The 24,103-nt window shown below is 35.7% G+C and overlaps 1 protein-coding gene across 5 annotated transcripts in view; it reads left to right on the forward strand.

Annotated features, from left to right (window-relative positions):
- The window catches only part of ATP8A1 (ATPase phospholipid transporting 8A1), a 122,445-nt gene that overhangs the window by 84,126 nt on the left and 14,216 nt on the right, over window positions 1–24,103 (forward strand). For 4 of the 5 annotated variants that reach the window (XM_032999089.2, XM_032999087.2, XM_032999088.2 and 1 more), the window contains 6 exons: window positions 528–602; window positions 729–851; window positions 3,331–3,409; window positions 7,137–7,198; window positions 12,093–12,149; window positions 12,632–12,739. In XM_032999089.2, coding sequence (XP_032854980.1) covers window positions 528–602; window positions 729–851; window positions 3,331–3,409; window positions 7,137–7,198; window positions 12,093–12,149; window positions 12,632–12,739 — 504 coding nt within the window. Of the gene's footprint in view, window positions 1–527; window positions 603–728; window positions 852–3,330; window positions 3,410–7,136; window positions 7,199–8,994; window positions 12,069–12,092; window positions 12,150–12,631; window positions 12,740–24,103 lie in introns of those variants that run through there. The other variant, XM_032999090.2, reaches the window with a different exon arrangement.

Here is a 24,103-nt window from a genome sequence, read left to right on the forward strand (position 1 = left end):
AGTACTTGTTCACAAAGTAGTTGTAGTTGATTTAGTGCTCTGGTAAAACCTCATCCTCTCATTAGTTTCCTGTATGAGTAAGGAATATTAGTACAGTTTCCAGTTTCAAACTGCAGCTTACTGTATGAATTCCATTAGTTAGAAGGTTTGCTAATGATGATGACTGCTTCTAATCTCTAGATTCCTCACCTGTATTTCTCTGAATTTTTATTTCATTAAGAGTTAAGTACAATGTAAATGCAGTGAGCTTAAATCACTCTTAAATACTTAAAGAACATGAAATTTCTTCTGAAAATAGCTACCTCTAAATTTTTTCATATTGCTCACATATTTGACTAGATTGCCCATTATCTGTTCTTGAACACAAATTGGTTTTATTGATTTTTTTTTTATAGGTTTAAACCAGAACATTTTCAATGGTGTTGTAAATGTGTCCTAGGGATGCCCCTTTTTGTGAAGCTGAGAAAAAATCTATATATTGTATCTTGTAAGACATTTGAGTAATACACAGTTCTCTTCTTTTTCAGATCTGGTTTGCATTTGTCAATGGCTTTTCTGGACAAATTCTTTTTGAAAGATGGTGTATAGGTCTTTACAATGTGGTAAGATGATTTGTGTGTTTTCAGTTATTTGCAACTATTATCATGAAAGTTTCTTGAGTAAGCAATCTTTATGCGAGTCCTCACCTCTAAAGTTTTGCAATATGTTTTTTTTAATCCATCTACTAGATGTTTACAGCAATGCCTCCACTAACTCTTGGAATATTTGAGAGATCCTGCCGAAAAGAAAACATGCTGAAATATCCTGAGTTATACAAGACTTCCCAAAATGCACTGGACTTTAATACTAAGGTAGGTTTTAAAAAATTAAACATAATTAAAGCAGGAATTAATAGGAATTCATTATAGTTACCCTTTTTGTTCTATGTTGCTCATAATTAAAAATGGAGAGGAGTTTTATTACTAATGTTTCCAGTTGTCCACTTGTCTGTGAAGGGTGCAAATAATATTCATCCATTTTTAGCAAGTATGGAAGTGGACAGCAAGCATTTATTTTTTTTTTTTTTCAGCCATGATTTTTTTTCTCTGCTGGTAATAAAGCTGTCTTCTATAGGCAGAAGTGATTAGACCTCTCTGTCGCTGAGCTGTATGTATTTGTACTGTTATATGGAAATGGATTACTGAAGCCTGTGGAGAAGTGTTTCGGGGGACAATAAGAGCTGTCATTAGATTTGTAGAGGGAGGAACTTGGTACTGTTCTCTGTCAACTTGGAGTTGTGATTTTATGGTTTAATTTTGAGTTTTGGGAAAAAATACTTGAAGTCAGTTAAGAATGTATCAGGGTGGATCAAAAGAAATCTGAGGCTCCTTTTGGTGGGAAATGGGTGACATTCATCTTGGAGAGACCAGCAGAAGAAGTAATAAAAGAATGTAGGTCTCTTAAATATTTAAAATATACACAGTTTCTACAGATTTGTCTATAAATAATCTCTTAAAAAAATTAAATTAAACTTGTTCCTGAATATGCAATTTCATTAATACCATGATGTTTGTAGGAGTTCCTTCTAAATTTATTTTACTTTTCTAAATATAATTGGGACATTTCAAGTAATGTCATTGTGTGTTGAACTTGGGGACATTTTCAGTCTGTCATTAAATTAATGCCTACATGTGATGGTCTGTAGTAGATGTGTGGAGCTGATACAGCATACTTAGCTCTCCTGTCTGTGCCACTTGCGCTGTAAAACTTGAGTACCTCTATCTATATAGAATTATTTGTTTAAACTATCTATGTTCACTGAAGCATATGAGATTGTTTTCTTCCTCACTTCATCCCTTCACCTAGAAAAAACAAACCTGAAGTTTGTAAGGAAACTAGGGAAAATACTTTCTTATGTCACTGTGAATGCTTTACAAATATCACATGGTCCATTAATGCAGACACTTTCATGTTGTGATAGTTTTAATAAATAATCTGTCATGAGTTTAAATTGTTAGATTTTTCTTTTTTTAAATAAGACTATAATATTTTTATTATTGCACAGATGTATTGTTGACTGCACAGGAAATTCTGTGGCTATTCTCATGCAACACTTGCTATGAGTAAATGTCTACAACTTCCCAGCTACAAAATTCCCACCTATATAAGTTGAATAGTTGGTGTTAAAGATTTGGAAACTTTACTGCCTTGAATGTTGATGCAGATGTTTGTTATGGTAAAAGGGATCAAAGGTTATGAGGTCATGACAGAGGTTAAAGGATTAGCATGGGACAATAAGAATTGGTCAGGAAAATGGAAAAGTAGAACTAATTTTTCTTGCACCCACCTGTGCTTTCTGTCAAATAAAAACTTCTGGTAATGACATAGCAAGAGGGAGAGACAAAGGTTAATGAGTAGCACAAGTTCAAATGTGCAAAGTATTGGAGTGTAAATTGGATCATACAACCTAGTTAGTTGTATAATCTAACAAAAGACTTTGAGACATTGTGGAAAATGTTGTGAGGCAGGCAACATAATTTGAACTGTTTGAACACCTTAACAGTCATAATACACATCGGTTAATGACAATAAATGCTATGATCGTCAAAAGCATTGTTAATGAAAAAACATGATTGCTATTCTGAAGGAAATGGGTTACATATTTTTTATAAAATCTTTTTATGTCTTTATACGATATATTATGGAAAGCATCAATAGCTTGTTTATCCTTCAACTCAATACAGTTCTTTGCAGAAGGCATATTTTACAAAAGAAAATAAGTTTGAAAGTAAAATTTTAATTATTTAGCAAATACATTAAAGGAAGTTTAATAAGATGAAGCTATGCACTTCAGGAATGGAACATGTAAGGAGAAATATAAGGAAGATAATTTCTTTGTCCTTTTTTAATTCCTTTGTATGTGGAAATATGTAAGTAGGTATATGTAAAACTCTGGTTTTGATTGTTCTACCATCCAAATTTCTTACTACACAAAATGTAAATTATAAAAGCTAGAGTCCTGTAATTCCCTACTTAAAATGTAACAATTGTTCCAGTTGTCTGGTTTAGTTTAATTTTCTGATGATATTCCCATAGGTATGCATTTTAATTTCCCTTCTGATTTGAAATTAAAAGGAGGAGATAATACACACCTTTTTTCAAAACATAAAAATAAACAAATGACCCATGAAGAGCTAAGAGGCAGAAAGTGCCTGTCAGTTATATTACTTCACAGTGGTGGCCTGACAGAAACACATTTTGTGAATCTAACACACAGATAAAAAGAAAGGTCAGGGTTCACAGAGCTAGTTTATTGCAAAGGGTTCTCATGGATTCTCTGTTTTCCTTTAGGTTTTCTGGGTTCATTGTTTAAATGGCCTCTTCCACTCATTCATTCTGTTTTGGTTTCCACTAAAAGCCCTCCAGCATGGTAAGTATTATGAAAAATAAAAATATAAATGTTGAAAGGTACAAAGTATCTAAATACCTTCTTTTTTCTTAGGAAAGCTTTACACATACTAAGAATTTTGTGTATTTAAATTTCAAGATACCATTTTTAGAACTAGATCCAATGCAGTGTATTTGAATTGTTTTCTTTAAAATGTGTTTAAAAGTAGGAGTAATATTATGTACAGATGCATGAAACTCTATAAAAAGGTTTTTAGTAAAATTAAACAATACAGAGAAAAAGATTGCTATTAATTATGCTAATTTTTAATTATGATACACTACCATAGTAAATGCCTACAAGATTCTAAATCACTGCTGTCCCTTGCATTGTCTCTTATGTCTTGTAAACTTCTATTGCTAATGTCTATACCTTCTCGCCTGTTACTTCAAGGGTATACTAACCCATTAGTTTACATCTATGCAAGTAGGCTTGTGACAGAGGAAACTGGGACATCTTGGACAGCTCAGTCCTGTCACTCTTCTAGTTCAACAGTTGTATGTGCACCTGGGCTGCAGAAATGGGGCGGTTGGGTGGAAAGCTCTACTAATTAGAGCAAACCTAAAAGCACTGCTTCCAGTTTGTGGGAACGTTCGTGTGCATGTGTGTGAGCTCTCACAGGGGTGGGAGTTTGTTTTGTTTCCACTTCATGGAGAGGGAAAAAAAAATGTGTACCCTGCAGCTTTTCTGCAAAATCAGTACTCTTCTCAGTTTTCCTGATATAGCCAGGCAGTCTGCCCTGGTAGAGGGGCCAGAAATATTCTTATGGACATTTTGAAACTGTTAAAACTAGCTAGTGAGAAGGTCACAGCTGCTTGTGCCCAGAAAGATTAAGGGGAAAGCTTCTTGCAGAGTGTTTTATACTCAGTAACTTCAGTAACTCAGTAACTTCAAAGTAAACGTCAATGTCATACTCTAACACCACAACCTCAAATTCAAAGCTGTAGCAAATCTGTGTGAGAGCTTTATGCATTACATGATGGAGAAATGTTTAAAATATATGTGGTGATGCAGAATAGAGTTCATGTGTGAATGGCAAAGTTGAGATACTTGCATGAGCGCTTGTGAGAGCACTGTAGCACAGGCCCCTTTGGCTCACAGCCCCTGGGCCAGAACTGACCTGCTGTCAAGTGGCCTCTGTGAGTCTGAACAATTTGTCTTCTGTCTTCCCCTCTCATTCCTAGAGAAAGGCCGGGTGAGCAAGGGGAGCAGAAATGGGACCTGAGGATTGTGGACATGGTGGGCAGTATAACCACTACCTGCCACAGGTCTGGCTGGTACGCAGAGTTCTGCATGAAGGGGAAACGAGCACAGGATGGGAGCTGCAGTTAATTAAATCTGGTGGCTGTGTGTGTAAAGAGGAAAGGGAAATAATGCTATTGGTTTTGTAGAGAGGAGCTGATGGCTGCCAGAGAGAGGAACTTCTGAGAACAAGTGTCAGCCTCCACCTTCTTTTAGCAAAGAGGTGCTGGAGGATCCTGAGATGTGGAAGGAGGAATGGGAATAATGGGGGATAGCTCAGCTTTAGGAGTAAGAGTGCACAAAAGTGCTGAGTCACAGCACTTTGACGAATGAGAACAGACATAGCAGCCTGCCTATTCCCCTGTTTTAGCCTCACTTTACTCTTTACTGCTACACATATATCATTAAGCAGTGGAGTGCATGTTTGATCAAGTATTTATTAGAACATTGAAAATCAAATCTTGAAGATCATGAAAAACTCAAAGCTCCCAGTCATCCTTTTCTCTGAGCATTTTCTCCTGTGTATTCTTTAGCCTCACTTGTCTATCTCTTTCTTGTCTGTAAGAAAATTTCAAATTGCACGTATTGTAGTAGAGTCTACTAACAAATTTGTGATCAGACAATAGGTATGGATTTGTAAGAATTGTTTGTCAGAATTTGCTCTGTGGGACCTAGCCATTGTACAGTACACAAAACTAGAGTCTTTGCACTCCATGTACAGTCATGTGGATATGAAAAGTGACAAGGACATAAATCTTCACAGAAGCTTCTTCTGATGCAACTTTGTCAACATAACAGTAAATGACAGCCGAACTTATATGTACAAGTAAAACCATCAACTGCTCCCCCTTCTGTACAACTTTTAAAATGAGTCATGGTCTCAGGTTTGTTTTCAGGCTTCCAGTGCTCTTGTAGTCCTTTGCGATGTGCACCTCTGTCCAGGGAAAGTTGAAATGGGGAAGTTCCAGGAATGCAACCAGTATCACTAGACCTAAGGAGGCAGCCATTGTGAGCTCCTCATCTTGGAATGGGGGATGGCTAGGTTAAGGAGGACTATTTGCAAGCATTTTTATTCTGTTTTTTTTTGTGTGAACTTTCACTTGCTATCTCTTCCAGAATATCAATAAATATAACTTTTTTTTTTCTGTGAGAAACTAGCCTCACAGGTCCTGAAAAACTTTTAGAAAGGAACATTCTTCATCCACAACTAATGCGATTTTCATTTCAAGTATTGAAGGCTGGAAAAACACTCAACACAAATATGAAATTGTACTTAATTAGCAGCATTTAATATACCATAAGCTAGCTGAGGATAGTGGAAAAATAAATGTTTTCAGTGACAGATCATTTTTTATCAGCTTGTCACCTTCCTCTGGCCAGCCCAATTGGAGGAGTTTTAAACCTGCTCTCCTCAACTGCACCCCCCAAAAAAGCCCAAGCACTTTTATTCTTCTTTTCCTCCCAACACAACTTTTTAAAAGCATCCTTCCTTATTTTCTCTCAGCATCAGTGGGATTTCTTTTTCTTTTTTTTTCCCTCTTGTCTTATACTTTTATTCTTCCTTACTACATGCACAATATTTTGCCATTGCTTTATATGATGGCAGTAAAAAGCAATATCCCAGTGACTAGAATCCCTACAGCAGAGGAAGTGTTCTGGTTTAGTTGCAGTATATGAACAATCTCAAGTGCTAAACGCATTTCTAAACTGAACAGATAAAAATTTAGCAAGCTTACTACTTCTAATTGAGGAATTCCCTCTAATTCAGTTGTGCGTTGTCCCATGTCTGCCAAGAACTTTCACAGAACTGGGATCAGAAAGCCCATACTCTAGCAATTATCATAAAACAAGTTCCTTTAAATAAGCATAAATGCACTGCTTCAGAATTCTGAACTTAAGAACCACAGTAGATGTGATTTTTATGCAAACGCATCTCTTCAGGGCACTGACTATTTGCATAAATGCTGTGTGTGTATCGATATGTGCAAAATGGATATGTATTTATATGAATCCAAAGATTTGAGTTGGGTAAATTTTGAAAATTTTATGAATAACAAGCATCTCAAGAATTAAAATTGAGTATATTTTCTGTTTTCACTTAGACTGAATCTCACAAATATGGAGAAGAGCAAAGATAAGTTTCTATATCCAAAATATCCAGAATCAGTGACAATCTGACTCTAAGCTTTTTGTTTACTTATATGTTACGATCAGTGTACACTGTAGCTATTATATTTCATATTCTTCTGAAGGTAAGATACGTATATGATGTTACAAAAAGATCCTGTTTCTAGCATAATTCCTGAAGTCACTGAAAGTCTTAAAGGACTAAAAATTACAAAAGTCATAGATGTCTACTGTTCAATACAGTTCAAGGTGAAATCTGCTGTTCTGTAACAAAAATAAGATTATATTGCTATTGTGGATGTTTAAGTGTTTTTAATTTTTATCACTTTTCATTCTTCAGGTACCGTTTTCGGCAGTGGTAAAACTTCAGATTACCTGCTCCTGGGTAACACTGTATACACTGTAAGTCTTTCTGCATCTATCTGGTGCTCTATCAGCTGACTATCTATATTGGTTCTATCTTTAACTCTTAAAGAGATGTGGTTTTATTTTTAGCTATAAGTCTCTACATAGAAGACTTGATTCATTGCAGTGCCTTATGAATAAGAAATGGCTGTTGAATGACTCTTTGAGAAGCTTTGAAGTGCATTTTGCATTCTAATTCCAGTTTTTAAAACAAAGCAGTTTAATAAATATGTAGAAGATACATCTGTCCTTTACTGGAAACTGTCTATTTTTTTAAATACTGGGAATTGTAATTCCCTAATTAGTATGCTCATTAAGGTAAGTTCCTGCACTGGAAAAATCCCAGGTTATTTGATTTGGAACTGTATTGTGGATTTATGAAGATACAGTTCTGTTCTCCCTCTCTTAATTTATCATGGGGCCTTGAAAGAAGGATAGAGCCACATGGAGCCTCGATTTGTGGGATGCCTCTTCAGAAACAACCAAACTGGCAGAACTGCACCTGCCCCACACCTAAGAGTAATCCCTGTTACTCTCACAGATATTAGTCATTGTTGGATTTTTTCTTTTAATCTCTTATCTTCTAGAATAAATTAACGAAGCTAAATATCTGGTTTTCGCTATCAGTGTTAACCAATACATGAAGGTTTTCCACAATCTCTCTTAGAAGCAAAATTAGACTTGTGCTTGCTCTCCTCTGTTCTTCAACACTGAGTTTAATTTTTCAACTTCCTATTGTTGGCAGATACAAAAAGGAAATTGATTCTTCCATCAAAATAAGGGAGCTGTAATACAAATACAAATTCACATCAAAATTGATTTCCTTATGCAATAGGGAAACATCATAACTGAAATAAAAGGGAAGTATTCTAGAATACATTGTAGTCCTTTGAGAATGTAGCTGTTGTCAACATCTCCTATGTATGAGAGAACATTTTGAATGGTGTTTTCTGATCAGCTAACCAGAAAGGTTAAAAAGCATAAAGGGCCAAATAACCACAGCCCATTCTGTGTATTTCCTAGTGCTGTGGCAGTTAAAATGGTTCTTCTGCCAATCAGTACACAGACTTTAAAGTGGCTCTTTCAGGTACATTGAAAAATTGTTTGTTCTCACATTCTCTTAAAAGTTTATTTGTTCTACACTTCCCTTTCCCTGTTCCAAAAGGCAAGCACAGCATGTTTTGTCATCAGTAGTCGCATATGATCATGCAATCTATCATATGATGAACTGATCTCTATTAGGGATGGATGGAATATCCCAGGTAAGTGTTTTCTGTGCAAGTCTTAATAAAATTAAGATGTAAGGTCACAGTCATTGTCATAGCTCAATCCTGACAGAAGTAGTTCAACTGACACAGGTCTATTTGTATTATGATCTCATAACACCAAACAGTGTTTAGAAGTTGGTCATTTATCTGAATGTCACTGCTTTCCCCAATATTGATGCATATTTCATAAGAGATTTACCAGAACCACCTGTTGTTCTAAGTGAAATAGGTTGTTCCTGGGAAGAGGTTCTCTGCACTGAGTTTTCACCCTATCTGCAAATGTTTCACTGTTTACTGTAATTGGAAGTTACAGCCTTGCTCAGTTCAGCAGAAGTTTGTCTTATGAATTGTATGTATGTACACGAGTTGCATAACTTCACCTATCCCAGCACCTAGGCCAAGTTTTCTGATAGTATCTCCTTTTCCCTGATTGCTCTAAAAGTATCCTTTGTATCAACCATTGTTTTGTAGAGTGGGTTTGCACTGTAAACTTGTTAAACTCAATTATTCAACATACTGCTGCAGTCACAGCTGAAGTTCTTTCCTGAAGCGATCTCAGAACTTCATCCTACCCAGTCTCTCTGCTCTGCACTTCTTTCCAACAGGCCAGGCTTGGCACCAGAAGAAAGCAAGTTACGTAACTGTAATAAGCATTTACTGGATTACACTAGTTCCTGTGGAACTGAGTGTTTGAGGTGCTGTCGTTTTGATTGTCACCTATCAGTTGATAGAGAAGTCCTGAAATCTTACGATACTGCAGAATATCTGAGCATCATCTATGATGTCAGCTGACTCGCAAACACCACAGCCTGCGTTTTCAGATTTGTAGCAACATTTTCCACCACCTTCAGAAATTAGTTAATTTCTGATACTTTGAAGATAGTAACCTGGAGCTACTCATCACTGTTTGTCAAACTGTATCCATAAACACTAAAACAGAGGTCACAGTGCAATTATTCTGTCACCTACAACTGTTTTTCAACTAGGAAGCTGAAACTTCACCATCTCAAGAGGCTAGTTGCTTGCTACTAACCTGCAGAATGGCCAAGAATTTCCCAAGGAAACATTATTTCACCAATTTAAGTCCAGACAACCTGCTTTTTCATTTGTTTCATTCACTTCAGATTGAAAATCTGGGGAGAATGGGCGTTGCATTTGATGTATTCCTGCTCTGACACAGGAATTCAAGGAGGTCTGGAGCACACATAAATATTTGAAAGACTTTCAGAATTGGGGGGAAGGGCGGTGGGTGTTGAAAATTTTTTTAAAAATCTATGCAAGTGAAGTGTATGTGCACTGACAGTTGTCAGTCAATGTCCTGAAATACCAAAATCATAAGGCTAAGGTACTTCTCATTCTTCCCACTACTTTTAGTCTGGTTTTAGGAAGTCTACATTGATCTCTTGCTCAAAAATCAGTAGCAAAGGGATTCAGAAATTAATATAGTTTCTTTGAATCCATAAAGAAATTAATGAATGTGCACTGATTCATATCATGTCCTGGAGTTATTTCTTCAAACATAAGTTTCAAATAGTAGAGTGCTATGAAAATACTTGTGCGACCATTCTTGAAAGTTATCAATTCGATTTCTTGTTTCCTGGGTAGGATTCAGTGAGCTATTGTTAGTTTGGATCAAGGGAAGGAAGGAAGGAGCAATAAAACCCACATTCTTGAGGAAGCTAGTATGCATAGTTGGTAACTTTGTTAGGAGTATCAGTTAAGATGCAAGGAGGGTATATATTTACATAGGGACCTGCGGTATGTGCTTTGTCTATGCAATGAGAATTTTTGATCTGATCCTAAAGGAGCATGTTTTGTTTTCTTACAACTGACTCAAAAGTAGCAAGCAAGTGTACCGGATGAGTATTTTTTTTGGCCATAATTCATTTTTTTCACTCATCCAAATACAGCACCACAACTAGATAGACTAAGTAAATTATAACACTCATCATGGTCAATAATTTTCTTCTAATTATATTTCACACATGGTTTAGTTAATGGAATTGTGGCACTGTGATTTTATTTTTTTTTTGTCCTTAATACAATGGTAGTTGAAATATAAGATTCCAGAATTAAAAGCATAAACTTTGTAGCTAGGGTGAAGGCTTTCTGGCAGGATTTGTATCCTTCTGTGCACTAGACCTAGTGAAAGACTTGTCATATATATTTAACCAGTTATTTTCAACTTCTGATTTAAGTAAATTTCTTCTGAGTTTCTGAGGCTCCTTGGAGTTCAGCCACAGACAAACTCACATCGTTTCTGCCAGCCTGGCCAACATACTAGAATTTAAACTATAGCTGTTACAGTTGGAGCTTGGTCTTTGTGACTCAGGTTTTCAGCCTCATATTCTTCAGATTGCACATAAAGCAAAGCTTGTGTTACACGTTCACATGTGAGTTACAAAATGTGCTAACTTTGCTGAACAAAAAACTTGTTTGTGTGAATTTCAAAAGAAGAAGATAAACAATTTTCCTGAATCAGCTAGTCCTTGCTGTGGGATTACAAACTTTCTAGTACTGCTCATCTCTAAACTAAAATAGAGCATGTTCTACAGGACAGTAACACATTTTAAGAGACTGTTCCATAGAAAGAGTAAAGATAAAAAAAGAGCAAAAATGAGAGAGAAGAATTAAAATGACATAACAGACTTATTCAACATGTTATCTGTATGCAGAACATAGGCTCCCAACATTTAACTCTTTGGCTTTTCGGGGTTTGACAAAGGTGACTCATTTACCAATAAAGTACTATTTAAGTGAACAAAACTTTTGTTATGTTTTGTTGTAATTTAGACTAATGTAAGCTTGAGCAATTGCAAGTTTTCAGCCCAGCATCTAGATCTTCTAAATCTGTCTTAGTGTAGAAAGTAGAAGTCATCCTCTCTGTAACTAGGGGGTCTGCCATCTCGACTGAAGTGGACTACACTTTTCATGAACCTTTCGGCATAACCAAAATGCCATCAATATAGAAGCTAATGACCCAGTAAGAGCCAGATGTGCAGAGTTCCGGGAAGCAAGGGAAATAAGATTTCTAATACAAAAGAAGAGTTTTCCAAATCAAATGAGTGGCAATTATTAATGGAAGCTAATAATTCTCAGTGTCCTATTACTAGCTCTTTACTGGGGTGTATCTAAGTCTTCTAGTGGCATTTTACCATGGTCATTTCAAATAGACACTTGGACTTCAGTTTTAAATGCACACACTTAGAAAAAAGAGGAAAAGTACAGCTAGCCATGGTCTAAAATTTCACTTTGGGGCTGCTGAGAGTCCTACATTTTTGGGGGGAGAAGTTTCTACTAAAGCAGAAGGACTGTTCCATAGCTTCTGCAGGTCCATAGAAATAATTGACTTTTGCTTTATAAACTTTGGTTTGGATCCTATTACACAGCTAGGTGCGTTGACAAACACAAAACTTTGTTGAATATTAAGGAAGTCACATTTCAATTTAAGACATTGATTATCCTTTCCATTATTTAATTTGTGCAAGTAAACATAAAATATGAAAGTCATTAAACTGTTTCTTCTGTTCTCCTGAAAGTTTAACCAAACTAGTAAATTCTGTATGTTAAGTAAGATTCCCACATTAAAAAAGAATCCTCTCTCTCTCTCTCTCTCTCTCAAGTTTGTGGTCCTAACTGTGTGTTTGAAGGCTGGATTAGAGACCTCATATTGGACTTTGGTAAGCAAATGTCTTTTTCATATTCTCAAATGCTCTATAAAATATGATGGGTGAATAATTGTATTCTCTTCTTATTATTTATAATATTACGCCCTTACAGTTTTTCAGCCCTCCCCACAGTATCAAACTAAACTGTGGTTACTGCATGTAAAGGCAGAATATCCACATACAAAAAATAATGCTTAATATTGAAAAGGAAGACATTAGGATAAGGCTTAAAGTAATACTTAAACTAAAAAAACCAAATTACTCTGTAACAAAACTTAAATTGCTTTAAAATGCAGTAATATTGCTGCTGAAAATATAATTTTGCTTTAAGAGATATCTAACTGAAGTACCAGAGTTAAATTAATACAAGGTATGGAAATTTCCTCAGGTATATCAGAATCCCATTATAAATACTAAGTAGCAAAGATCTTTTGTTATGTCGTAATGCATCTGTGAGAATTGTTCTGTTTTCTGTTTTTTGTTTGTTTTAACAGTTCAGCCATATAGCTATCTGGGGCAGCATAGCACTTTGGGTAGTGTTTTTTGGAATCTACTCTTCCTTGTGGCCAGTCATTCCTATGGCACCTGATATGTCAGGAGAGGTAAAAGTGTTTTTTAACTAATATCCAAATATGTGCAAAAAATACTGTTTCAGTCTTTAGTACAGGCCTAATTTTTATTGGATCCTTCTGCTAACCAGAGGTGCATAAGAGGGTTCTTTCTGTTATACCTTCAGTGTGGTAGCCATATTTGTGTAAAATAGAATGAATTTTTACTCTTGTGAAAATGGAGCTCAACTAACAGGCTGTGATTATCTGGTCTAGTGAGGAAGAATAGACAGGTAAACTGCTTTGCAATTATTTTGTAAGTTTTACTTTTCTCAAGAGAAGTCTTACCAAATTTAGAACTCAGAATTATGGTGCTTATTTGGCTGGAAGTTTTTTTTATAATGAGGTAGCACAAGTAGTGCATTGGTTAGCACTGTTTTTTCATCTTCAGTTACACAAATTTGCTAAATATTTGAAACTGTGAAATGCCACCAAAAAATTTGAGTTGCCATAACATTGCATGAGCAGCTTCTTGTCATGCATGCATTTCCTTTTCTATTAATATGATGCTTGGAATGCATTATTGTACTGTATCTTTAATCTTGTAACAGTAAATACTGTGTTTTCTTTCATTTATTATCCCATCTGTGTAAACCTGCTCTGAATATTGCAAATAGGACTGAATCCATAGAAGATGCTTAATTGCTGCCAGTGCTGATCTAATTGGAACTTCACTCCCGAACTCTCAAAACAATTCAGCTCCAGAAACATCTGAAGTTTAGTATTAATTTCCCAGACACTAATGTCTGCTGCTGGGCATGCTCAGTATCTCCTGAGCTGAGATGTTCAGTGTGCATTTTTAGTGGGAAACAGAAATTGAGAATACTTACTTGTTTCAGAAAGATATTCTTCTAATGGTTCTCAAAGCACATCAACTAAATCAAGCCTTACACCAGTAAAAGAGTGAGTGCCTTTAACTCCACCACTGTGATATAATTCAGCAATTTAAGAATTCATGCAGGATGTGGGAAATGTAGGTGCACATCTCTCCCTCACTTGGAGGTAATTCAGACCCGCAAATCTCACCTCCCACATAATCAGTTATGGGAAAAACAGTATATAGACATTTATATAACTATTACATTTTAATGGAAAACTCAAGGAATTAACTTAAATACTTGGACACATAAGAAAAAAATGAAATTTAATTTATACAATTTCTTGCTCTATTTCCTCTTTATTATAACCTATTACCCATGTATATATAGATTTTGTATATTACCATGTTGCCTTCATTACTCAAAATTAATTATGTACATTATTCTAAATTAATTGAAGCTATCATATTTCAGCATTTTTCTTCATATATATTGTATTTTATAGAAGGAATAGAATGGTTTTGAAATTCATTTTTAGAGGTTTTGTAAAAACTTTATACATTGTTCTTTAAGACAAGAACATTTATAGTGATAAGCACAATGAAAGCAGCAGGGTATGTTATACTTGGTATGACATGAAGGTGGCTGCTTCACTGTTGAAACAACTGAATATTTTACTTAGTACATGTTCAGAGTCTGAAGTTATTGTGAGAAAAAGATGTTTCTGAACGGAATGTAGTTCCTAGGAACTTGGAAAAACAGTTCTTCATAAAGAGGTGTAGCTATCCACAAAATTAAATACCCTTGGGATTTGAATTCAACATGACACCAAAGTAGCCTGACTTACAAACCCAGATTCATTTATTTGTTGTGATAAAACTGTGTTGATACTTGAAATGGATAATCTTATTTTGTTAGTATGTTTGCCTATGCATGTATTTGTATATAGTAGCTTTCTGTGTGTGTACATGCATGCAGTTGTTTGAGCAGAGTGTTGTGGGGTGAGTTTGGTTTTGCTTTTTTTTTCTTTCTGAGAATATAGTTAGAGGTCTGTAACATCAGAATAAAGTGTCCTAATCATCTCATAAACCATGAGAACTTATTTTAAAAGCTCTGGTCTAGCTTTTTTTGAGCTGTACTCTGACTAGAAGTCCTGTTGAAGAATACTGTAGCTCAGATTGGAAGCAGGATTTTTGTACGCTCTCCTGGAAGCTCCCTTGCTGACCGGGTGGTCTCTGGCAGGGCAGAGTTCACTAAGTTTCTCTGAAGCAAGTCCAGGCCTTTCATAAGTATTCGAACTAAGAGATTCACAAATTTAACTGTGGAAAAGATTGTGGTGTGATAGAAAGAAATCCATATGGACATCTCTGCTTGCCTGTGCAAATGCTGCTTGTCTAATTTCTTCAAATATGCGAGTCAGACTTGAAGACTTCATCCAAGTACAGTTGGCAGAAGTTAAATGTACAAGTCAAAAGCTGACCTCTACTTCTGTAGCTTTTTCTCTGTTTTGACTTGGCCTGATCTGATAAATTATTCTGAAGGGGATTTTCAGGGTTTTTTTTTTCCAAATGTGTTCATTAAAAATGTCCTTTTGCTAATAAACTGTAGATTTGTAAGATTTTACCAACTATAATCCTTACAAAGTTTAAATGTATTCTTTTTCAGCTACTTAGAGCTGATAACAAGAGTTCTACCTTAGTCAGTTTATAGTCTTACCAGTCAGTATTCTTGATACAATATTCATCCAACCATTCAGTCCCAACTAGATGATACCTCTCTTCTACAACCATCTTTTTCATGGATGCTTTTAGACAGAAAAGAACCTACTGAAACACTCTTAATAAGGATGCAGCCTAACTTTTTCATATTAATGTCATTAAAGTAATAAGATTCTTGATGGTTCTATTCCAAGAAAAAAAAAATAGTAATGCTCTTGAAGGGGAGAGAAAAATCATATGGAGCTGATGGAAAACTCATTGATTGGATACAGAGGAAAGGTTTCATCTAAATATTTTGAAACTCAGATTTTTCATCTGTTCCTATAAAGTACCTATACATATCTGATAAATGTGTTTAAATGGAGAACACTACAAGATAACACCTCAAGGAAAAAATAGAGTTGTATTAGAAGAAGAGAGTGTTTATGCTGCAAAAACACTCTTATGTTGGAGTACTGAAGCTAGCAGGCCAAAGTTAAATCATAAAATTGTTGGTTTGTGTTCAGCTTTTAGTATTAAAGCATCACCCAGTAACTTACTGAACAAAGTAGTATGTCACATATTTTTGCAAGTTTTCTGTACTTTTTACGCTAATTCGGTTTCCATCATTTTGTATATCATTCCAATTGTAGAGAAGGTAATTAAAGTTGGCTTTTACACATGTTGCTGTATGTTAGTAATATAGAAGGAAAGATTGTAGAATGCTGTGCTCTGAAAGAAAATAGAGTGAAATGAAAAATGATGACTTTCTGAAAGAGTGCCAGCAGTTTTGTTCATTGTCTAGGCCATTGCCCTTCCTTCTTTGACATGTTCCCAATAATCAAGTGTATTTTTCTTTCTGTCTCTTTTGCTCTGAGTTTTCCCAAAAGAGCCAAACAAGGACCCTTTGATCCAAAATGCCCTGTTGATGCCAGAACTGCCTCAGCCTTCTAGATCAAGACCTTTGTTTTCTGGGCTTTCAAGATCGCTACTCCCACACTGGACCAGCTCATCCCAACTATACAGTGCTGTTCCTCACAGTGTGGGAACTAGATGGGTCTCCATGTTACAGTACTCCGAAGTCCTGTAAATAATGGTAGCTAAGGTGTCAGATCAGAAGAGTTGACAGGCAGCTTCTGGCTCACATAAGCAGAGGTATCCTGGCACAAGTGTTCTGATATGAATAACTGGTAGTTATATAGCTGATACCTGTTACAAGATGGATAACAGGCATCTGGGTTATAGTAGCTGAAACATGTTTCCTTAGTAAAATTCTGACAAAACCTTAGAATTAACATTCAAACAAGAAACCAGTTACACATTGTGTCAACCCTAAAACAGTTTCTATTCCAGTTTAAAATAAAAAAAATTTCCCTAGTAAAGAAAATTTCATTCATTTTTCCTGATTGATGACATTCAGATGAGAGCTATCAGTTCACCATTGTCTTTCTGTAGACACAGCCTAGAAGAAAAAATGGACAAAAAATGTAAGAGGAGCAATGGGATTTATGAAGCAGAAAAGAACGGAAAAATGGGCTGTAAAACTGAAGATGGTTATGTGATAAAAAAGAGAATGATAACCTAAGTAGTTAGTTATATAGTATCCATGGCTAGTTCAGGTACTGTAGCAGATTAGCTTTAAGTTACAAGTCCTTTTGTAGTCTGAAACAAGACTCATGTATTTTATCATTAACTAAGCTGAAGTTATTATTTACCTTCATATTATTTTCATTTGTACTTTAAACTCATTCATTTAAAAAATTCTCAGCTCGAGTTTATTCTAAGAATTAGAGACTATATTCTTCTAATTTTAGGCACGGATCCTAAAATACTAGGAATCCAAGTTTTATCTGCTTATAGAAAAATGTTAAAATACGTTTTCTACCAGGCGGATTTTGGTAGTAGTAGCAAGGCATGATTTCTGTTGGAGGGAACTTGATGCACAGTGTATGAGATAGAAATATGGAAAACATTTCGAAAGTTTGCAGTGATTTTGTAACAATTTTGCAGTCTCTGTAGCATAATCTTTATTACAGTACAATGTTTATCTGCAGTAATGTTTGTTCCTGCATTTGTTGTCTGTCAGTACTGTCTAGTGTGGAAGCATCTGAGCAACCAGCTTTACAGGTTATTTTCTTAATATTTTACCTGAAAAGATTGTACTTTTACTTATAGATGCATAAGAAAGAAAGAAGGAAAAATTAATACAAAAAAAAAAAAAAAAAAAAACAAACTTGTAGGCATTTTGTGGTTAGATTTAACACCATTATGGAGAAGTGGGTAATAGCACAGGACATCTGTTTTGCCCCATGACATGAAACAAGCTCCGTTTAATTTCAAAAAAGGTGCCACTACAGACTAGAAGAACATTTTCATTGCAGACTTGAGTAAATCAGCTGCATGGATCTGTTTCTCTACTACACTGATGTTGGTACTTTTATGTATAACATTAACGAAGTAAGTGAAAGTATACTTTCAATATTTTTTAAAGAAATTACAGTATTTTCTCAGTTTGCACAAATATCTAAAAGTAAATGCCAAGTCTCTTCATATTTGGTGAGGTATTTACTTTGCAGGTGTAATTATTTTTTCTTTGAGACTCTTCAGTACACAGAAAACTGTTCTGTGATGCTGAATAAAATGCATTTTAAATCTGTTCAGGTTTTGTCATATTTGTGCATTATACTCACTTGAAAGAAATAAATGATGCTGTGATTAAGTTGTTATATATTTTTATATCTATGTAGTACTTTTGCAATGATTGCATTAACTATTGAAGTTTCTGTAACTTACATCACCTAATAAGAGTAGCTACCATTCCCGTGTCAGTAGGCTATAAATCTGCTAGAATCTTCCCTGTAATGCTTTCATCCTTGCAGTTCAAAAGGCTACTTTTGTTTTTAATGCCACTTTAAAAAAGCAGATTGATTTTTTTAAAATTATAAAATAGATACATTTCTAAGCTGGTATGGGTATCTCTTTCTCTAATAAATATGGTGTTGCTTTTGAGTTGAGAACCTGTAATTGGAGAAGGGAGAAAAATAAACCAACCTGTTGTATATTTCACACTAGTACAACTCCTGACCCTTTTGGGCTTGTTAGTGTTATGTCTTCCAAGTAGCTAAGCCTCTTTTTATACACCAATCTGATTAATAAATTATCTTAAAATTATAACACTTACTGGGATAAGAAGTATGACTTTGAAATTAAAAGCAAAAGTTCAGTGTTTGCAGAACTTCTTAATTTATTGTGGTACTGTAGCTAATGCACTGTAGAGTTCTCCAGAGCACCATCTGTTTCTGCTCTGTCTGACCCTGGAGATCTATAAAACTACTGCAGGAAATTGAAGAAACAAGCATGTATTTTATAGTATTTGATTGAGGCTTGCAGAATCTTTGTGAAAAAAAAATAATATTCCTTGTTGGATGATTTAGCTGCACCATGTAGTAAAGATGTATTAGAATTTACTATATTAACAGTATTAGTTTCTTAAATATTGGTTCTGTCTGTGTTATTCCACATAACCTGCTTATGTGGAATTATGCCTGTTAAAATATTAGATATACATCCTTTAATCCCCTTACTGGTTTATTTTTTTTACACACACAACAAAAAAAAAAAAAAAAAAAAAAAAAAACCAAACAACACTTTTTTTAAAATGTAGCTGTCCAGGTACTTCAGTCTCTAATGAACAGGTCTTGAGCAAGATGTTTGTCTGAGGTCTGGTCTGAAAGGGGGAATTTGTTATAGTCTAATGAAGAGCAAAGCCACTATTCAGGCTAGTATACAATCACAGAATGGTTGAGGTTGGAACAGACCTCTGGAGGTCATCTGGTCCAACCCCCTGCAACGCCTAGACCAAGTTGCCCAGGACCATGTCTGGATGGCTTTTGAATATCGCCAAGGATGGAGACTTCACAAGCTCTCTGGGCAACCTGTGTCAGTGTTCAGTCACGCTCACAGTAGGAAAGTGTTCCCTGATGTTCCAATGGAGCCTCCAGTGTTTCAGTTTGTGCTCATTGTCTCATCCTGTCACAGGGCACCAGTGGAAATAGCCTGGCTCTGTCTTTACACCCTCCATTCAGGAATCTATCTCCATTGATAAGATCCCCCTGAGCCTTCTCTAGGCTCAATAGTCTCAACTATCTCAGTCTTTCCTCTCATATGAGAGATGCTCCAGGCCCTTCATCATCTTCATGGCTCTTCTCTGGACTGTCTCCAGTATGTCCATGTGTCTTGTACTGGGGAGCCCAAAACTGGACACTTTGCTAGATGTAACCTCATCAGTGTTGAGTAGAGAGGACCTGCCTCGACCTTTACAGGCAGTACTTTATCTAATGAAGCTGAAGTTACCATTCACATTCTTTGCCACAAGGGCACACTGCTGTCTCATATTCAACTTGGTGTCCATCAGCACCGAGTCCTTTTCTGCCAAGCTGCTTTCCAGATGGGTGGCCCCCGGCATGTACTGCTGCAGGGTTTGTTCTTCCCCAGATGTGGGACTTTGTGCTTCTGGTTGAAGTTCATGATGTTCCTGTGAGCTCATTTCTTCAGCCTTTTGAGGTTTCTCTGGATGACAACACAACCCTCTGGTGCAGGTACTTTTCTTCAACAGGAGCAGGGGGAGTTACAAATAATGCCCCTAGAATTTGAAAAGTAAGGATTCTATTTAGGTTCTCCAATGAAACAAGAGAAGTACTGTACCATGCTTTTAAGGGAACCTGTCAGATAACTTAGTTGACAATCTGTATTTCTAAGAATTGACTTGAGCCCTATATGGTAAACAAATGCCAAAGTCTCAATTCTCACTTTATTATCAAAAAACTTGTGGAAAACAGGCATTCTTCAGTAGCTAATATCTGGAGTAGTCATGCTGAGTTAGTCAGTAAATACTTCTTTTTTTCCCCCTGCTTCACTGCTTATTACCAATCTGGATTAAAATCTAAACCAAAATTCTGGGTCTTCATTTTGGGGGGAATAATTGGTGTAGTAAATTTTTGGCAAGGGGCTATTGTTTATTCACAGAGTATGTATGAAACACAGTTTTCAAGAACAGTGGAATAATAAAACAACAAAATCTAGGGTCTTCCTTCATAGTCCAAAATTTTTTCAAGCCCATTCTCAGCAAAAGACCCCTATACGCATTTTCCCACATTTTTAGCACATTTTCATTTTACAGACTTATGAGTCTTTACAAAAAAATAAGCAGCAATCTGTATCTCTCTTTCCTTATATAACTATGTGAAGCTCTTGTTTAGAAAAATAAAACATTTCAGTGTACATTTGTGAAGAATATTACTTCCTAAAAGAACTCGATTTATTGCAGATTTTTTGAAGTGAATCAGAATTCATCCTGTGGCATATACCCATTTTAGTCATCTATCCTCATCTGAGAGCCTAAAATTATGTTACTATTCTGATACTAACATGTTTTAGCTTATTTAGTTTTTTAAATATAAAGTTTACTTCTAGTCTTTCGCTTAAGGAATCCAAAATATTTTCATAAGGGGTTTTTCTTTTCCCATTTAATTCCCATTAGGTAGTTTCCATTTTGAGTCCTCTGACCTTCACGGTTTAATTGTACTTAGTCTAGTGCTAGATACTTGTTAGCCAGTCTGCTATTCTCAAATACTTTAAAATCTATTCAAAGATCCTTTTTCATATCCAGTAGTTACATTCTCATTCTTTGTCTGCACAGGTACAAACAGAAAGAGCAGAGCTCATCTTTGAACTACCAGATTTACCTTTCCTGCTTATGATGGTCTGTCTTGGTACTATTACCATTCTAATATTCTTCCTTTTTATTGGTTAGTCTTTTCCAGGTATCAGCATTTAAATGAATTCTTTCCCTCGGCATGTTATTGCCAATCTCCTTTATAAACAGAAGTTATGGGGCTTTTCTGTTTAAAAAGTTATGAATCAAATTCAATACACATTCCTGTTTCAGTTATGCATACAACAACACTTAAAAGATTAATGATAACTCAGCTTCCATCTTTCTCCATAGCAGCTTCCTCTTCTGATGCGCAGTAGTGAGGAATGACTTCAGTTCTTCACAAATTCTAGTGAAACTCAGTGTTTCCTGTAGTCCTTCCCGTTACACCTATTGCAGTGCAGACAGCCCCTGTCCTGGTTACAAACTCTCTAGAACCACCAGAACTCATCTGCTTATCGTAGCTTTACATCTCCTTTGCCAGATACTATTTCTTACATTGTCTTTGAATACATTCAGATAGGTTTCCCTGTGAATCTTTTACTCTGATGCAGAAGAGAAGGTCTAGTCTTTTCTTGCAGAACAACTAATGTTCTCTGATTACAAGTACAATTAAAAGTAGTGTGATAAATCTCACCTTGCCAACATTTTCTAGTTTGTCTAATTTCACATCCAAGTGGCTAATTCTCTTTAATTTTCTAAAGGTTATTTTTCAGGTCTGTTAGTTCATGCTGTAGTGCAACCTTATTAGCCAAACTTTTGCTAACAGGACCTTCTCTTCCTAATTCTCAGGAAAGTTTTTGTTGTTTGTGTGTCGTTCTCCTCTCCACCATTTTGAAGAAATTTCCAGGTATTTATTGTGAAGCTTTTTTTCTTTACTCTTTTCTTGCTTTTTATCTTTGAAAGTATTTCCATCACTGTTACGGCTAAGGTCAACAGAGATAGCAATTGATAATTTAGTAACCATGATTTATTGCTTGGTTTGTTTAGGTGCTTTTTTTCCAAATGTGAAATATCTACTGAGGTAACCTAGGCTTTCATAAAATGCAAGGAGGAATTAAATACCTGTGAACTTAATTCACAAAATGAAAATAGGCAGCCACTCTAAGCTAGTCACAAGAACATGTAATAACGTGCAGATGTGCATTTCATCCCTTTCTGGGCTCAAATGCTTTTCTGTGGTTAGAGGTGAGTGCTAATCTGATGATTCACAAACCTGTACTACCTCCCACAGTTAGACCCTTATAACCGATGTTTTTTGAAATACTCATTTATCCAACAGTTAAATACTAGAACATTCACCCCAAATGAATGTTACCCAAAAGCCAGATTTAAGTTTCTCTCTACTTTGCAACTTGCAGGGTAATGCTTTCTGCTGAAAGGGTGATTGAACAGAGAACTGTCTTGTGCTGTTCCACTTCGTATGGAATAATCAGATATTTACTGGATCAGAAGAGACAATGTGCTGGCTTTTGCTCAGTCTTGAGTGATTAAGGTACTCTAGGAAAAGGCAAGATGTTTGTTCTAATGGATACATAGAATATTAAAACATTAACTGAAACAAAGGACTGAACGAAGGACGCATCTGTAGAAGAGAGACCTGACCTAACTCTGTTAATTCTCTGTATTGCTCTGTGTCACCACAGAGGTACTTCCTAAAGCTTTAGGCTTTATAGTACATGTCTCTGTGTGTGAGCCTTTCCATATATGTATGTATTATTTATAATATTATTTATTATTTGTGTTTATATAATTAAGACCGTGATTTTCATCATCTCTCTGTGGGATACAGTCCACCCCTCATACCTGTCTGCAGTGAGGAAATTGGTGATCTTGCAGTGAACTATTTGTTTCCTTGGCTGAAGAAAATGAGAGGAGCTAGAGAAAAAATAAAGGCATGTTCCTTAGTCTATCCTTACTCATTTTTCTCATCTAATAGGAGTTTTATTCAAGAATTTACAGATTCTGCATGCAGATATCCAGTTATCTGCTTCTTGACTGCCTGGTACTCCTTTTGTTTCAATACCTCCTACTATTTGTTGTATACCAGCAAGCCTTTGTTTCGTATTTGCAGAAAATGAAGGGTCTCCCTTTTCAATATACTTAATAAGCAGAGTTCCTACTTAGTTCTTAATAGGAACTCTGATACTTTTTTTAAACTCTAAATAGCAAAGAAAGACTAGAGGCACTACAAGAACTCACTTGTAGGAACTTCACTGTGCTGGATGTTAATGCAGAGCTGGTTTAATATTACAACAGTAAATACTTTGACATGTATGAAAGCAAATACATGCAGATAACTAAAACTAATGAACATGTCTCTGTAAGTTGTTGAGAATATAAACTGTTGCTGGTTTTATGGTGTTGAGGAGGTATTATTTTACTAGTTCTATAGTTCATAGGGAAGAGGATATGTACCTAGATGATACCTGAAATAGATAAACTGAAAAAGGTTTTCATAAGATTTTCTGCAGCAAGAATTTTACTGTTCTTTTTATCATCCTCTCTTTCCTTTTAGAAGGCTTTCCAAAATCTGAGTTAGCTGTTTTGACAAATCATTTCATAGTAAAGAAAAACAGAATATTCTCTGTTCATTTTGGCACGTAATTTCCTAACAGTACATCTTCATCAGTGCATTAAAAAACTTTTGCAGCCAGGATTTCTAATCTGCCACTAAGCCATGAAAGGGCGTATTTCTCAGCGTTTTTTTTCTTTTTTAAAAAATAAGAACTTATCTAGAAATATGTACATTGCTTAATAAACAATGTTAATTAATTTTAGAAAGTCCTAATATTGAGCATGAGCTACACATACAACAAATAATTTATCCTCCGTGCAGGATTTGTAAGTCCTACAATAAACTAGGCTTCCCAGCTCTCATTTTGGATTACTTCTGAATTCCCCTGGGAGCCACTTTTGTGGCAGATTCCATTTGGTTTCACAAGGCCTAAAGGGGGAAAACTTGGCATAGACCACAAATCTCTCACATTAGGAACAATTTGTAAACCACGAACAGAGGCAGCCAGAGTCCGTCTCCAGAACAGGCTGCTCCTGTTAGTGCCATTGTCTGAAAAGGATTGGTTTGCCATTTCCCAGATGACCTGCCTATGTGTAGAGAGATGTGAAAAGT

This window comes from Tyto alba, unplaced genomic scaffold (assembly GCF_018691265.1).
Source record: "Tyto alba isolate M040663 unplaced genomic scaffold, T.alba_DEE_v4.0 Super-Scaffold_6, whole genome shotgun sequence".
Taxonomy (NCBI): domain Eukaryota; kingdom Metazoa; phylum Chordata; class Aves; order Strigiformes; family Tytonidae; genus Tyto; species Tyto alba.